At 41.7% G+C, this 18,077-nt stretch overlaps 1 protein-coding gene across 10 annotated transcripts in view; it reads right to left on the minus strand.

Moving 5' to 3' along the window:
• Positions 1–18,077, minus strand: part of frmd4a (FERM domain containing 4A) — a 93,711-nt gene that overhangs the window by 43,403 nt on the left and 32,231 nt on the right. For 3 of the 10 annotated variants that reach the window (XM_075469700.1, XM_075469698.1, XM_075469701.1), the window contains exon 1: positions 2,943–3,056. The exons of 2 other annotated variants lie outside the window; for them this stretch is intronic. Coding sequence is in view for 5 of the 8 variants with exons in the window: in XM_075469699.1 (XP_075325814.1) it covers positions 2,943–3,110 (168 nt within the window). In the remaining 3 variants the exon portion in view is untranslated. Of the gene's footprint in view, positions 1–2,942; positions 3,148–10,768; positions 11,125–17,805; positions 17,863–18,077 lie in introns of those variants that run through there. 5 more of the 10 variants (XM_075469703.1, XM_075469702.1, XM_075469699.1 and 2 more) reach the window with 3 other exon arrangements.

The raw sequence follows: 18,077 nt of genomic DNA on the forward strand, positions 1-18,077 counted from the left end.
AATGAGAACAAAGGGATGATAAAATGAACATAAGAGGCACAGAAACAGCATAAAAAGAAGTGAGCACAATCATGACCTGATTCAGAAGAGGTGCTGACAATCACCCCATTTAAAAAAAAAACCACAGTGACTGAGTGCCCACAGCTTACCAGACAATGAGCAAAATAAGTAATTAAACAGATACAAATGAGCTTAGCCTGTGACAGAAGAATGATTGTGCAACTTGGATGTTTTAGGTTTATATTATCTGGTTTGTATCATCATGGTACTCATCAATGGGATAAGGAATATGATCAATGACAGCGATTTTTGCCTACTAGCCTACAAGCAAAGACACAAATACTAATAAATATATGATGGATGGGACTTGATGTGAGATTTGAAATATGTTTAAATTTTTTCTTTGGAGTTATGTTGCTAGGAAACAGCTTGGATCGAAGTAAATTTGGCCTCAAGGAGAACCAGCTTCCTGTCAGCTCCTGTTATTAGCTAGTGCTGTGACAGGAAATAAACAGAGTATAACAAGGATGTTTACCTTGTCGAGTCTGTGAAGATCAGCAGTGATTATGAACATGTTAGGGTTTGCTTTAAATGTCACTTCAAATTCTTAAGAACAAAATGACAGCTTGCAGTCCCTGTTTGTTGCATTAAAGTGGTGAGTGAAGATAAATATGATTCCTGCAGGTCAGGGGAAGCCAAACCACCTGTGTTTGCTCCAGTTGTAACCCTTGCAGGATATCCTGCCTCTGGGATGGGATGGAGGACGTAAGAAGGGGAACTAAGAAAAAAAAATACAACGCAAACAACTGGAATCAATGCAAAAGAAAAGCAACGGGAGAAATGACTAAAACATTTCCCAGAGACAATGTCTAACACATCACAGCAGAGCTCTGCCCTCACACGCCCGCTGATACCAACCCTGTTTAAAGGGTCAAACCACAAGAGGAAAACGTGTGACTGGGGGCTGGTGAGTCAATATTACTCAGACTGGTGTATGAAAGTGTGAACACATGGCGGCATTCTCTCACGAGGGAAATAAGTGCACGTCTGTGAGAAAACAACGATTCACAAATGTTGCAGTCTGCTGGTTAGTGTAGCACAACAGCTTAATCACACAGAGTGCTGCTTCACACAACATGCAAGGCACTGCGAGTGTAAATTCATCAACCTCACACACAGTATGTGTCACACACAGGAGTGCAGCAAAGATATGTTGGCCAGTGACATGAGTGAGACTACTGGAATCAATTTACTTTTTGCCAGTGAGAAAAAAAGTGATTTAATTTGGAAAAGCAGCAAAAATAGAAAATGTGCTAGAGAGCGATGGGGCAGGTTTAGGTTAGATTAGGTGCGATTACTGATATGGAACTGTTGTGTTCAATGCAAAGGGAGGTCAAAAAACATTTTTATACATCAGTCTTTTTCCTTCAAGTGTGAGTGCCACTTGTGTGTGCGTGTGCGTGGGCTGTGTTTCTCATTTACTTTAACAGAGGAAGCTAGGCAGAGAGGCAGTGCACTGAGAGCCAGGGATATCCCCATCCTGCAGCTTGACACAGTAACCCCTCCCTCTTTGTCTTTGCTACTCCCTCCACTATTAATTCCATTATTCCACCTTGGGCCATACCACCATCAGGCCAGAGGTAGAAATTGTTTGCAGCTCATCAAAACAGTTGCCTCGAGGATGTTTGAAAAGGCATTAAAAAAACGCCGCCTGAACGTTGTTTTAGTCAGACCTCTGTTAGACGTTATGTGTGTCTCTGAAGCAGTAGGTGGTGCTGAGGATTGTCTCAGTTTCCTCTGATTGTGTTCCTCTCCCTCAGGATGCTTAAACTTAGGAGCTTCAAAAAAACATATCTGAAGACAAAAGTTAGAATAACAACTCAGTTATTCCTCTCGTGAGGGTAAAGATGGAATCAGAGCAAAAAAGACAGGAAAGCACAGATGTTTTGTGTGTGTTTATCTTTATGTGCCTGCATGTATCTACTGATACTGTGTGATTAATCTGAGCAATGCAGGACAGCTTTGTCATCTAACAACGGGCCCTGTAAGTGTCTTTCTAAGAGCCTGTTGGGTTGGTCCTGGTGATGCCAGCTGCATACAGGGCAGAAGAGACGCTTGGGGAATACTAATGACGCCATGAAAGCCCAGAGTACCGATTCAGACATGCCGAAGTGAATACTGATCATCCTTTTTGCTGAATCACAGCTAGATGGACAAGAGGTACAAAATAGTTGTTCACTAATAACACCATTAAAATAACATCCACCCGGAGAAGCTGCTTTAGTTATTGAAGTATACTGACAGAGAGAATGCTTTCCAAAGTTTCCAAGGAGTTCAAGGCAACAGAAAAATAGACTGACCAAACAGCGTATAAAACAGTGTATGTGTGTGTTTTCTGTGAAGCATAGTTACCAGCTTAACAGTGAGCCTAGCAACATGACTTCCTGTTTTTCTGTGTCTTAAACCCAAAAACAAAAGAACCCTATTCACAGTGGCTTCAGCGATAAAATCAACAACAACAACAAAAACTGCTAGGCTGTAGACCAACGTAGCCAAAATCACAATTTCACAACTTCATTCTGTCCTTCGTGCTTATTGAAACAAGTCAATCAAGTTTAACCCAGCTCCAGTTTCTGATCCTGATCTATTTCCTGAAGGACATACCTGCAGAACATCACCTGCTCCCTCTGATACTTTGTCCTTCAGGTTCAAATCTTGACACACAAGTATGAAATAATCTATTATGAATAGTTTTCTCTGCCAAATAGCACTGCATGTAAATACAATGGAAACTTGTAAATGTAATCAATGCACAATATCTTATTAGGTGTAAATTATTTTAAATTAAACTGGCAAGGAAGACCCACTACCTGTTGCATGAGTATGCACATGTACATGTCTTTATGTACATGTTTTTAATGTGTATTTGAGGCTCAGCCTACCTGGTATAGAGGCCTTGAAACACACCTGTGTGTGTGCAATAGATGCAGAGGCCCGGGAAGGTTCCTGGCGTGCCCACAAAGCCGTCGGATGGCTGTGGTGGTGAGAGTCCACAGAAGACTCTGGCGAGTACAGACCACCTCATCCAGACCCAACAAGACAGCCTCCATTACTGCGCTAACTCTGTGACAAGGCACCTCCAGGGTTTGTAAAGCAATTGGAGTTTATATCAGTGGGACACCCACTTCTCAGATTTACATATTTTTAGTTTTACAGGTGAACTACAACAGGTGAAATTCACAGAAGCCCACGTAATGAAACTGTATCATTAGCCTTTAGTGTCCTCTTGATACCACCTCCTGTAGGTAATGTCATCCCTGAAGGTAAGCCACAAGCAGACAGGTCGTCTTCTTTCCTGGCTCGGTCCCTATCGGTTCTCTGTCTCTCTGGAATTCACCAGCCTGATGCCTCCTCAAGGTCAAACCCAGCTAGTCCTTCTGTCACAGTCCCACACATCTAGTGGTCCCTGCTGATTCTTTTTTCTCTTTTCTTCCTCTCCTTCACTCTCCTTTCTTCTCAGTGAAGAAATGCACCCTCTCTCCCTTGGCCTGAGTGCCACAAACACAAACATTCCCACCAAGAAAAATGCAGCCAGTCTCTCAGTTTCTCTGACTGGTAGCTGGTTTTAAAGCGATATGCACTCTCGTACTGCAGAGAGCAAACAGTCCTCTCCCTTTCTCTCTCAGAGTGTCATTTTTCCAGGACTGAGGGATATGCTTTCAGGCTGGAAACTTCTCACACACCTGCTCAGACTTGACACTATCTGTATGATGAGGTCACATATTCATGCTCATAAATACTTTACGCATGCTTGCTTATATATACAGAGACTGAATTACAGTTACTGAACACAATTATCAACATCTTCACTACAAAGACATCAGCATGTTGCTCTCCAACAGAACTGGGCCTTTAGCCAGAATGCTTTTAAAAAAGGACACATTTTTTTCTCTGAGCAAAGTTTTCCCAACATGCAGTGTCCTGATCTGACCCATCAAATTCTTGGGGAAAAAAAAAAAAATCATGAATGTCAACCAGCTGCGCATAATCATAGTGCAGGATGCAAAAATACATTGTTAATATAATTGATCTTGTCAATTTTTTTTTGTTTATTTGAGAAAGAAATCCACAATGGACCTTGTTTTACATTCACTTAAATACACCCATTTGCAACAATGGCCACATGGAGGCAATACAAACCCCAAATACAAGCTGTGCCAAGCCATCAGTGCCTGTGTGCAATTTGCTGCCAGTTTGTTATAAACGCTGGCTAAGCAGCAGCGCTGAAACAACGTGGCTTGCATGATAAATGTTTGCTGATTTTTATGTGTAACACAAAGGTTGGAATCATTCTGAAACTGAACACAGAAATACATTTTTTTCTACCTGCTGCCTGTAATCTGGGATTTTTCTAAATGTCAGTTGTGAAATGATCATTATTATTTTTTTTTTCCAATTTTCTTCAGACTGTTTCATCAGAGACTTTTGATTTGATCAATAGAAAAATGTCAATAACACTGTACTGCTCAGTAAGTCTTTACCCTTCCACAAAAATCCAGTCTGACTGTGGGGGTGGCTTAAATGGGCTTTTGCAGACCAATCTGATTCATGCTGAGCTTTATTAATGCTAGGGGCTATTCTAATACTGCTGAGCTGGTGTGTGTGGACATTTGTGTGAGTTAGTGTGCATGCATGCAAATTCTATGATTTCTTGTATTATGTCTTTGTTACTCAAAGTAACAAAACCCACTAAAGTTACTGCTAACAGTCACACTACATGCAGTAAATTAAAAAAAAAAGTTTTTCTGAATTGAGATGCCAAAAACTCATCTTTTTCTAAGAATTAAATAAATTTGTACAACCATCCCTCTGTCTCAGGGCCTCGTGTTGTACTCTCATGGTGTCTTGAGAAATCCGCGAGGAATGTGTGGTATTTCTATGGTGTGAATTTTCCAAAATAAAACAGGGGTTGGCTGCCCGTCCTCAGCCCTCAGCCACTGTAATTTATAAGGGGTGTAAATATTTGCTGCGGTAAAGAGGGAGGCGAGAGTTTAAGTATGACAGTGCACTGTTCCCATGATTCTATGTGTTTGCAATGTCCCGCTGAATCCTGGGAAAGGTCAAACCTTCACTGCAATGTAAACAGACAGTGTCAGCTGTCCGACTATTACCATAGTAACAACATGAAAAGGAGATGACATTATTTGGGACATTACATTTAGTGCTATGGTGGACAGATGGAGTGGACAGTTGAATGAAATTAATCTATTATTTCATCACTTCATCAAATTGATGATACAATATGAACCTTAAACCTGTCTCAGTTTTGAGGTCAACCTCGTCTTGACACAAACAGGACGCATGATATTCAGGAGCAAATTCTCATTCTGTAATCTTCTCCTACTTCTTACTTTCTGCTGTCTCCCACTGCCTCTTTCATCTTTCCCTCACATCTCTCTCTATCTCTCAATCTTCCTCCTGCTCTCTCATCTTCACTCAAGCGTGTTATTCTGGAGTGCAGGCAAGTCATAGAGGGAGAAATGGAGAGAGCAGTGGAGGGAAATGGGTCACTTACGCTGTAAAATCACAAGAACTTTGCCAGCTGAGAAAACTCCGGTACAAATTCCATGAAACAGAGAGCAGAAATCCTACATCTTTTGTGCTGTCTAGTATTTGGTATATGCAGTTTTAATTTCATCGTAGGTGCGTTTTCAGCCCTCCACTGTCACACCAAGAGAGACTGTAAGTGACTTATGTGTGTAGGCCCAGTCTGAAATTCAATTCCGATCAGCCTGGTTTAATGTGATTGTGTTAGAGGTGCAAGCAGGAAAATCAATGGCATAAAGCGACGTGGCTGAAGACAGGGATGGCAGCAGGGAGCATCTATATGTGTCCGTGTGAGTGTATGAGCGTCCAACGGGCTTCAGATTCCCACGGGTGTTTGGAAAAATTCAAATAAATAACAATGTATGGAAGCAAAGAATAACACCCCTGATGACATAAATTCTTTGAAATATTGGGACTATTAGTCTTTTAAGTGTAGAAGTTGATCTAGTTCATGTGTTTTATACTCTAATATAATAAAACTGAGCACTAAAGGGTAGTCACTCATGAAAACATGCACATGGACACACACACACTCTCACAAGCTAATCATTCTCTTCACTTTGCCTCGCAGATAAATATTAATGAGGATTACCATATTACTGCAGTACACCCACGGGAAAACAAGAGACTGCATCTCTTTCTAACCCTTTTCTGCTCTGTTTCTCTTTGTCACTCATACACACACATACGCACACCTCTGCTGCTTCCGCCATCTTCGAAAAAGTCCCACAACTTTTTTTTAAGAAATAAAGGTTGTCTTTCTTTCTCTCCCCCAACGCTTCTTTTTATTCCTCTTACGCTGTCACTGCAGGACTCACACACACACTCATGCAACACACAAACTATGAATAAACCCCCTCATATGAGTGAGTCAGAGAGATTGCCTCCGTTCACATTGAGATGTGTTATCTCTGTGTAACAAAGGGCACAGATTGTGCTGGGATATTTAAGGAACATTTCGGGGGCTCCACATCCTGTTTTGGGGGAGATGGACTTCGCTCTCTTTACCATCAACCCACACTCCTCTTTTTTTTGTTGCTCTGTCTTTCTGTCATTTTTTTAGAGGATTCACAGCTGAATTCTTTCTTGGGAACACACATCCATCCACAAGGGGTGTTTTGGCAGTGGACAGAGTCCACTCTCACCATAGCTGCCCTACCAGCAGTCCATCTCTATAGAGAAAACACATTATGAGCAGCTCACTGCCTTCAGCCTTCACTCGCAGTCAATAGGCGATCATCTCCTTGTTTGATGGAGCTGAGCTGAGTTTAGATTTACTTTGAACTTGAACGCAGCTGTGTCATATATCTATAGGTCTGCGGGTTGATTTTGGACGCGGAATAAAGGGAGGAAAAAAGTCATACCACAGAGTGATGAAAGAGACAGAGTGGAGAAAAGGGTGGGAGTCTCCTGCTTGCCCCCCTTTCCTCACTTGCTCAATAACATTCTTCCTTCTGAGCTGCCTTGGGGAGAAAAGGGGGGTCCCCTTTCATGCCAAACTGGGTGTGGTGTGAGGCCTTCAGGAGCCTTTTGCTGTGTGCTATTCCCGCCTCTCCCGTCTCTCCCCCCCTACCCGGTACCCCTTCTCTTTGTCTCTTTAATTGGGCTGACTGACCACAGCTCTCACCTACAGTCCTGCGGGCATGTTGAAATCCCAGTGAATCAATAGTGTAGCAAGGCAAAGGAGAGGTGTGGGGGCAAAAGCTCTAAGCTTGAAACTGATCCACAAAGCGATGCTAAATTAATTAAACAGAAACTTTTGTTGGGTATTGTTTTAACTTTATTTGCCACATCAACTTTACAGCAGCTTCAATTATTTCTGACTAATGTCAAGACAATTAGATCAACAGGGTATCAACCTGACCCACAGACTGCCGGAGTCCAGCACTGACCTTCTCTGTGATTGGTGCAAACAAGATGTTTAAAGGTAACAAGGATTGATTAGTATGCCTGCCTCATCCCTTGCCTGGATGTTTCTAGCTTTAAGGCACATAGTGGTAAATTACATTCATGCTTTGTTTGTTTGCATTCCTGTTCTGAATGTGTGTTTCCAACATTTGTATGTGTGTGAACTTCTCCCTCTCTGACAGTGATCCAACCCTCCCACCTTCATGCCCTCGCCCCCCTGCTGTGCCCCTGACAACAACATGTTTCCTCGGAGAGCGATTCCGGCTGAAATTTAGACAAACAAAAAAAAAAACACACACACACACATAAACACACATGCCAGTGTTTCTTGCAGTGCCTCTTCCTTTGTTTGTTTTGTTTTATACTTAATTTCACAGAAAAGAACTGAGCAGCTTAACATGATACCAGGATAACAAAGGCGGAAGATAATCCTAACTCTGCCTGCCTACAGAGGTAATCTAAACAGAAAACATTCCCTCAAAAGAAGCTGTTTTAAACTGTCAACACCAACTGGGTAATTTATCTTCATCATATTATGGTGTAAACACTGTCTGCTTTTTAAGTATATAAGTACATCTATCCTACTTTGTTGCCAGTTTTACTTTCCTAAAGCTAGAGAAAGAGAAAACATAGAGGCATGACATTTTACGATTTAAAGGCAGAAAATTAGGTTTGTAAAAGTTGTGATTCATAGATAATAAGGGGATGGGGCGTTAGATAGAGTTATTTTCTCATTCTATTGTTCCCCAAAATGTGTCATAGCTGCTGACTGTGAACAAAATTGGCAGTCCGTGTACATATTACTCAATTAACTGTGATAGAAACCCACATTCATCACAAACTACTGACGCGGATGCGGGACGATTCATCTGAATTAAAAAAGTGACAAGACACAGATGAAAAGATGGCTTTTAGCTCTGCAGTCTGGGAGGTTAGGAGCAATCTGGGGTATTCAGTTTTAAACACTCTTCAAACAAGTTGGTGAGTGCTAAAAGGTTGTAGAGAAGCGTGTAGCCGGCGGGTACGAGCACAACTGCTGAATGCTGAAGGATATGAAAAGCAAGTCCTTCATGTGCTCAAAAATGATATTGACCTGATCTCTCAGCAATAAATTTACACAGCAAACATGCACTCTGCTCAGTCAGCTGCTTATAGATGGAGATTTGGCCAATACATATTTTTCATATGCTGTTACCCCTCTATAGTGTAGTTGGATAGGGCAGAGAGGATAAGAATGCAGTAAGTTATCTAACGTGACAAGTCAGAGCAGGAAAAAGCCAGTGCTGTGTACAGAAATGAAAGTATTTAAGTGTCTCAGTAAAACAGACACGATGACTGCTTCTGGTGCAGAAATTGACAGATAACTGAGCTGAGCTGTTTGCGTGCCATCACAGAAGACAGACAGAGTTGGACAGTCATTTTTCGAAAAGCCTCTGTCAGCAAAATTAAACATTTTTCCGCCTGTGTGGTCTGATGGCAAACTATTTTTGGAATCTTATAAATTCATTACTATACATATAAAGCTGATGCACCCCTAAAGAATCTGGTCGTACTTCCTGCACAAAAGCATAATTATGCTAGTGACTTTATGTAAATCACAACAAGAAACCATACCCTTCAATCTGTCTACACACAGCTGGTTGGAAGAAAAATATGAGGCAGTGAATGGGAATGCAATCAGGAGAGAGAAAGACTCCTACTTTCCTGTATTTGAAAATCTGCTTTTCTCCATTAATTAAGGTGATTTGTGTATCAGAGTGTGTGTGCGAGTGTGTGGTTCCAGGCAATCAAACGGCAGCAATTACTTCTCTCAAAAAGAAAGTGGAGATTCAGTTTCCTTCAATCCAGGGCTATTATGACATCCAGTCCTATTCAGTCGAATCACAGTTTCTCCATTCATCACATTATTAATGAAAATCTTTGCATAGTGAGATCGGAGAGCATGAGAACATATTAACTCATATAAAGTCTCTTACTTCTCCACAGCTTAAGTATAAATGGCAATTTTCAGCAAAGCAACCTGGTGACGACGTTTGTACTGTGTTTCAAGAAAGGGCGTGATGGGGTGGGGATATCTTTGACTGAGCTTATTAAAATGAAAGCTGGTTTTCATCCAATATCCATTCATGCTGTGTAATTTATGAGATCATGTGTACAATGTGTGCCTGTGTGTAGTCCTGCATGCTCGGCGTATATGCTCAGTGAAAGAAACAACAAAGAGAAAGGCAATTCTCAAAAGAGCTTAGAAGTTGCAGTCACCCAGAGAGCTGTGTTAATGAGACTAATGTCACATTACTTCAAAATGAAAGACTGAGATTTCAGAAGGAATATTAAACAGAGTTCTGTGTGATCCTGTAGGCACCTCGTGTTCTGGGGTATGAAGTTTGGAAGAGCGGTAAGCCTGAGTGGTTCCCCACCTGGACACGCACTCTACTTAAGTCTGATTCACTTAATACCAGTGTATTTACAACATGAAAGAGCGCATGCATCATAGAATGAAATCACCTGGGAGAGACACACACACACAGATGCAAACTTTTTTTCTTTTTAAACAAAGACACACTTAGTCTTCTGGTGGTATAATCATGTTTGCTGAAGAGCAATAGAGATGAATTGTGTGGCAGGTTCCAGCCTGTCTTAACAACTGACATAAAGGCTAAGTTTGCAACACACATTCCATATCTAAGCTTAGCTGGGAACCATTATCTTCAGCCTTCAGTCCACACCCACCATATACACATAAACACAGAAGCTTCTGATGTCCAGCAGGCATGCTGACTTTCATTGTGCTAAAAGATCTGAATTCAGCACTTTGAAACAAGCTGAACTTGAAGCTATGTGGGGCTCATGTTGATAAAAGCAAGCCATCTCATGTCTAAATTAAATGTCAGTTTAATTGCACTGACAGTGACAGGCAAACAAGCTGCTCAAAGACAGCTCTCCCACGGAGAGACTTCCCCATAACCTTGAAACCGAGGACGACAGTGGAACACATCAGCAATGACAGACAGACTGAGAGCTGCAAAGACTGACAGGCTCAGACTGACAGGGAGAGAACACAGAGAAGTATCGTCCACTACAGAGATTAAAAGCTTTGCTCTTGACTTGCCTTCCAGCAACTCCAATACAGTTCCCTGGATTAGCCAAGAACCATTTTAAATCCCTCACACACACAACAACAGAGACAGAGAGACAAAGTCGAAGAAGCAGGGGGAAAGTGAAAGAGAGCGGTTGAGGAAAGCTTATGTCTTACCCTCTCTCCACTGTTTCTCCGAAGAGTCCCCACCGGCAGCTTCAGCATCAGCCGGCGGGTTCTCCCGGGCGTCACTGCTCCCTGGACCACCATAGTACGCTCCAGAGTGTGTGTGTCCGTAGGTGTGTGAGCATGTGTGCGAGTGTGTGAAGTGGGTGTCCCTGCTGTCCCGTCCAGCCTGACAGCTGAGCTTCACGCGAGCTTTACGCGTGGGTGTGTATGACAGAAGGAAGTGTGTGATGTGAGTGTAGAAGTCCCACACCGGTTCTATGTGTCCCTCTCTGCCTCTGTCTCCCTCTGTGTTAAAACACTGCCCATTCTGCTCCGCTTAGCTACACGCCACTCTGCCGTTCATGAGGTGAATGACTGTGTGAGAGTGTGCGGGAGGGAGAGGCTTGCTTTGTCTCCCCTCTCCCTTCTCCTCTCTCTTCTCCTGCTCCGGCAGCTTCCCCTCCCTCCCTCTAACACTCACTTCCTTCAGTTGGGGGTTTAACCAGGTCACTGGATTAATGTGACGTTACAGCTCTTATTAGCATACGCACATGGGTCACGTGATATGGTAAAAATTGTGTGTGAGCACATATATACCCCCACAACTTACATACACACATAACCAACCCTTGCACAGGGAATCACGTGGGGAACCTCAAAAGGAATATGGGATGTTTTGCCATCTGGTAGGGAGATTATCTTTGAAATCCAAAATCCAGCTTTCTCTCCCTGCTCTGTCTTAGCTAGGACACAAAAGGGGAATTCAGACACACACATATGAGCGTGCATCCTTGCAGTCAAGCATGCACATTGCTCATGCATGCAGATATTAATCATACCATCACTTGGTTAATCATCTGAATGAGGGAAACTGTAGAAATTGTCCTGATTTTTTTCTCCCCCCCCCACAAAGCTGTGACAGTAGCACCCTTTTTATTATGGCAAATTAAGAGTGAGCCACAGAGAGCGGTAGCTGCCAATCAGCTGAGTCAGTACTCTGTATCAACCATTGTGGTCTTTACATGTCCATTAAAGCTATTGGACTCATGAGTTAAAGCAGCTCCTAGTGACTTATTGTCATATTCCCATCATCACTCACTGCTGGGCTCTGTTTCTGCACATCAATACTCAGCTGTCAGCTGATTAACTAAAGTGAATCGACACACGCACACACATGCAAGGCTTTTGGTTGCTGGCACACATGTGCAGTAAGGGTGCTAACGTAACAGCAAACACCTCCATAAAGTAGCTGTTGTTAACCCATACTCTGGCACAGTACTATAAATTGAAAGACATATCTCGAATTTTAGAGTCATGATGAGATTGGATGCAGGATCACAGGCTATAAAATCAGATTAAAGCCACCAGTCAAAATGAGCCCCAAAACAAAACTCTTCTATCCCGCATATTATTTCTTGAAGCGAAGACCCCTGAGAGCTTTTTGTTAATGCATATGTCAAACACAGGCACACTTGCACATAGAGTTAAGGTGGAGCGACAAGCACACAGGAGAAAATAATTTGCAGTGGTGATCCCCAGTAAGCATCATTTATTCAACACCCTGGCCCACATCAGTGAGTGACTGACTGTGAAGAAAAACTTCTGCAGACACCCAGTTCTTACTGAATTTATACCAGAGGAACTAGAAAAGCAGAAAGAAAATACGTGATTCATTTCTGTCTCTTTGCAGTGGAAATTATGTATGTTGGAACTGTTCTGTGTGATGCATGTGCTCGATGTAAATTCAGATCGCAGTGACAGAGATTAGCAGCAACTCCTGATTTGGGAGACAAAAGCCTCACTGCTCACACAGGGATCGTGTCTGATATCTTGACAACGAGATTATTCCAATTTAACAGTTTGCATGAAGTATGATTCCAAAGTTCCCCTATGTCTTTGTTTTAAAAATTGGTTGAATTCCACTGCCTCAAAACCACTCTGGTGATAAGTCCTCGTCTTGACAGAAGAAAATAACGGAGACAACAACATGTTACTATTACTTGTCCATGGCTGGCTGCACAATTACCTATTTTAGTCAACAAAATCAAAATCAATCAAGATCACATGTGATTTGCATATAGTAAAGAAAAAAAGAGAAATCTGTAACAGATTACGAAATATATAGAAATAAATATAAAGATATGAAAAAGCTCAAAGATTGTGACATGTCATGTGTCCTAAAAGCAGCTGTCATCAGAATGAACCAGAAAGTATGAACACACATCTGAAGAAAGAAAACCTGCAGGTAAAAGAGGTAGAAGAACAGAAAGAGAAATCAGTCTCTGGTTATGGCAAATGCTAATCAGAGAAACAAAGGAGCTGGATTGTCTGAGTTTAATTTCTCCTGTGTGTTAATGCATGTCTGCTTGGTCTATGTTGGAAGTTGTAAAAATAAGAAGCAAGGATTGTAGCGTCCCAGCGTTGTTCTGCATTAATCTGTCCTGATAACTCAGCCAGCCTCTGCCCACGGCTGTCTGACTCATCCCGACGATCCCGCTCCTCATTGCTTATGTGTGTCTTTGTCCATGTATGTGTGGGTGTGTGTGTTTATGGAAATGTCCTCTAGTTGGACTCTCTCTCCATCACAAGCAGGGTAGGAGGGGGTTGAATGTTTGTGTGTCGAGACTCCACAAATTACAAAGTGGTGCGTTTCGGCAACATTGCAGAGGGAAAAAGATAAACATAGCTTAACTGTACCTCTCTGATAGTGTAATTCTATTAATTTCTCATGGTATGCTTCTGTTTATGCTTCTCACGATATGATGGTGTTGTTTTCTTCTATCTCTTGAGTGTCAGATGAGCAGAACAAACAGGGTCTCATACCCTTCATCGGGCCAGAACCAATCATAATGACTTCTCCACAGGGGAGCATCCACCTCAATTATCATCCCATCAGCAGTATCTGCTGTAACAAGTTTACATGCTCAGAGAGGAGCAGTTAGCCAAGGAGATTTTGTTTTTGAGGAAACAGGGACATTTGTGTGACTAACTGCGAAAAATGGGACATATTTGTATTTCGAAGAGATTTGGTGGAACACTGGGACAGGTTGTCCTGGATGAATTGTGCCGCTCAGCTCACATCTGCTCAACCTGCCGTGAGGTGACTGTGTGTGTATGTGAGGGTGTGTGCACATTTTGTGTATCTGCTTGTGTGTCTCTCAATATGATTAACATTTTAGGCACAGGCACCAGCGGAATGTAGCAGGACTGAATGTACTGTTATAACATTGAAGACGTTGAAGTGAAAGAAAAAAAGACGTTTGTCTGACTGCAATCCATAACCAAACTCATACACTGCTATTATACAGTCATTTATGCCTTTATGGAATTAGAATATATCATTCCAATGGACCAATCAGTGGTCTATTACGAGGGAAGCAACAGATTTGAATGGGGCGCTAGATGTGTATTTTGCTCCAGTGAATAGAATTCATAGCTTCTGAATTATTCATCCAAGTCTGGTGCCTTGGTGTGTGCCGGCCCAGCTGACATCAGAATCTATGCATGTAATTGAAATTCAAGGATGACTGATAATAGCTGAGAAGTTTATGGATATGCTTATACTGCATTAAGTTTGTGATCATTCTTCTCTCTAATGATGCAAGTGAATGAGCTGTATATGATTGCTTAAGCTGATAATATTATTCAAATTTGATTAATTTTCTGGAGTGCCCCATTTGCTTAACAACAAACAAAACAATCACAAAACAAAACAACAACATAGCTACCATGTGTTACGCTGTATTTTACTTTAAATCCACCTGAATCCAGCCTGTTTTAACAACTCGTCCTTTGGAGTCTGCATCACTCCAGCCCAAGGATCATTAGATGAAGAAAACAATACTCCGACATTGTTTTGTAGGGTTTACTTTTGAACAGGACAAAGTCTATTGACATCTACCTTAGTTTGCTGACAACCAGTTTTTTGTGAGCTGCTTTCAAGGTCAAGGTCAAATTAATTTATGGAGCACATTTTAAATCTAAAACTTTGATATCGTCGACAGCACCAAAGATGTTTGTGGCTAATTGATGCAAATGGAGGGTACCATATCACACTAAGACTTGCACTGTCACATTTGGGTTTCAGTTTTCTAATGGAAAAGATAATACGACAAGCTAGTATGAAGAAAAAAAGAAATGCTCTAAGATTTCTTCAAAGTAATGCCTTGGTCCTGAAAAGACTTAATACTGTGATGCCAGCTTCATACCTTGCAATATAAATATCAGATTAGTTTCAGTTCAATGACAACTAGTGGAGAGGGAGGCAGAGCAAGAGAAAGAGAAAGAGGAAAAGGGAGGAGGTCAGTGTGCTTGCCACTGGCAGAATGGACACCCATTACATAACTGAGTATTCTCATATAATACATCCAGTCAATAGCAGCCATCTAAATCACCACATCAATGGGAACAATAATGCAATACTAAAGTGTGTATGCACCTGCTGTCACACTTTGTGATTGTGATAAAGAAGCTTTTTGGTATTGCTACGTCACAGCTCTTGTGCTCCTGGCAGACTGTACGCTGTCAGAGACCACAGGCCATTCTTGTAGACTAGCGCTCAAAAAGATCTAAGCTTGTGTAAAGCGGAGCAGTTCAGCTGCAATGGAAACAATCCCATCCAGCTGAGGTCTTTCTCTGTCAGAGGAGACCAGGGGGATGGAAAAAAAAGGGATATGGGAGGAAGAGGAGTGAGAGAAGGGGTGTGAGGCTTTGCCTCCAGGCCCTCAACAGAGAGGCGAGGCAGGGGGAGCAATTTGGGAGATTGGCAATGTTTGTGAGGTGCATGAGGAGGAGATTCAATTAAACTGCACAAGGACTGAATGCATTTTTAATCACGGAGCTACATTTCCTGATGTGACTGTCAGCCTTTGTGAGACTGTGAGGCATCCTCTGAAGGAAGAGCTGCCATCTCCCCCTCCCCTCACAGCTCAGCAGATCAGCAACACAATACAAAGCAGCTTTGATATGACGTCACATACTGACAATTTACAGCATCGAGAAAAAGATCATATCAGCAGATACAGATCGTGTCACTAAGTGTTCCATGTCAAATAGACAGGTTTAAGGCATTGGTAGTGTAGTCTTGCTTCAATAATGTGATCTTATTGTGACTGTCTCAATGGGTTTTATCTAAAAAAATTGTCACCATGCATCCAGAGCTATGATTGCTGTCTTCAGTAAAAAGGACATGGAATGATCTTTACTCTACAAATCAAATCACTTTGTCTATAGCTCCCTATGAGGCAATAGAACATTGACCTGCTTTTCTTGTTGTAACAGAAGCTGTAAAGGCAGTCCATTGACTCTGATCCTTTCAGCTTTCTTGAATCATTCATATGAGCTGCTGTGTTAATGAAAATAACTGCACACTCTTTGATATGGCCATATACTTTGCTGCTGCCCTGAGCCAATGAGCAGCATAGATAGTCCTCTAGGGGTTCTTCTCTGCTGGAGTACGGAGAATCGCTGTCATTATTCTAATGACCCTTAATATTCCTGCTACGACCCCATCTCTTGGCTTAGTTGTGCTAATTCACACATACATAGAAATTGGCAATACAGCATACTGGTACTAGTTATTCATGTTCCAAAACACTCACACACACAAATTAAAATATTGTCAGTAGAAGCTTGGTGTTCACTGCTGGTAAGCCTTGAAATAAAAGTAATTAAGATTCCTTGTCTTTATTTGATGGTTCACTGACGTAGGCTTCCTCTTAGCTCATGTCTGGATGATTTGTGTGTTTGTGTGTGAGGGTGTTGCTTGTGATGCATGCATGCACTGCCTTATGCACATATGTCCATCAACCACACAAGAAATGGAGCAGACAATTTGAATATTTCTCATTTAGGCATGCAAAGTGGGCAGATAACCCTCTGTTTTCCAGCCTCCTCCAGCAATTAGACAAATAAATAAATAAGCATCTAATTAGGAAGTCAACAGGAAATGCAAGGAAGCATTTTCCTGAAACCCAACTTCCCATCTCACAAACAAAAATATTCCAAATCCTATTGTGGTCGTAAACACTAATCGTCACAGCCTCAGTCATAAATCACCTATTAAATATATGAAAATGGACAAATCTCCAAAATAGGTTGATGGATTCAAACATCAAATCTCTACATATATCAGTGACACTGAAGGCCTGCAGCTGTGGATTGAGTGCTGATATTGCTCACTGGAGGCATAGTATATCTCAGGAAAGGGAAGATTATGGTTGCCTCCAACAGATGCCAGTGCCTGTAAACAATGTTAAAGGGAAACAGCAGCTTAACGACGGAACTCATTACAGCAGCTAGCACATCAAAGCAGCCAGGGATTCGGGTGTTATCAAGTGTGCATGTGTCTACACAGAGGTAGACCATGTATGCCATCTAAATATGTGTGGAATTGTTCATTTGTGTGTATGTATGCATGTACGTGGGTTGGAGAGGAGTTTTTCATTCCTAAAGCCCAAATGCTTTGGAAACCACAAGGGCCTGAGTTATCTCTAACCAAGCGTCAAGGGCAACAGAAACATATCACATCGATCAGATTTTCCTCATTCTCATTCCTCTTTCATCCCTCATTTCCTTATTCTCAATCCCCATTTCCCTTACTTGGAGATTTTGTTCACATCTAATCAGAAGATTTATTGCGATCCCCAGATAACCATGATGAAAGTGATTTGATGAAAGCTCCTTACAAGCTTAGTTTACGATCCCAAAGTTTAAATCACAAGACTAACCCTCTGCTGAGTCATACATCGGGCCACTCCGTCCAGGTTAGATTCTTGGTCAGCTGGTTTATTCCTCAAATCTCCTTGTGCACAGATTTTCATGCTTAATCAGCTAGCTTTTTTTCTGGGCCAATTAATCAGAGAGCATCTGGAAGAGGCACAAACATATGTTGGCCTCTGGTCTCCAACTAAAATTAAGCACTGAGGAGATCATCCATGTGAAAGACAGAGAGATGCAAGAGGACCGGTGTGAAAAGATCAAATTATATTTTGAATTTTCAGAGATTGAAAATAAAACCGAACAAAGAAAAATGTGAGTGAACTTACAAAAACATCCATAAGCATGTGTTCCAGGGTCACTTCTAAGTCCTCGAGTCGAGTTGCAAGAGTCATCGTTCAGCTGTTCAAAGAACACCACCCCAAAAAAAAAAAAAAAAATGGACTTTTTGACAAAACTTTTCAAAACTCTTTTTTACAGCCAATTTCCCTTTCCCATATAATGAATGTTATACTGGCAAAAGAGCCAAAGGAGGTAGTTAAACCATGCCAGTTGCATAAAATGATGATCCTCTAAAGAATTTTGCCATGACAGCTTCCAA

This window comes from Odontesthes bonariensis, chromosome 7 (genome assembly GCF_027942865.1).
Source record: "Odontesthes bonariensis isolate fOdoBon6 chromosome 7, fOdoBon6.hap1, whole genome shotgun sequence".
Classification (NCBI taxonomy): domain Eukaryota; kingdom Metazoa; phylum Chordata; class Actinopteri; order Atheriniformes; family Atherinopsidae; genus Odontesthes; species Odontesthes bonariensis.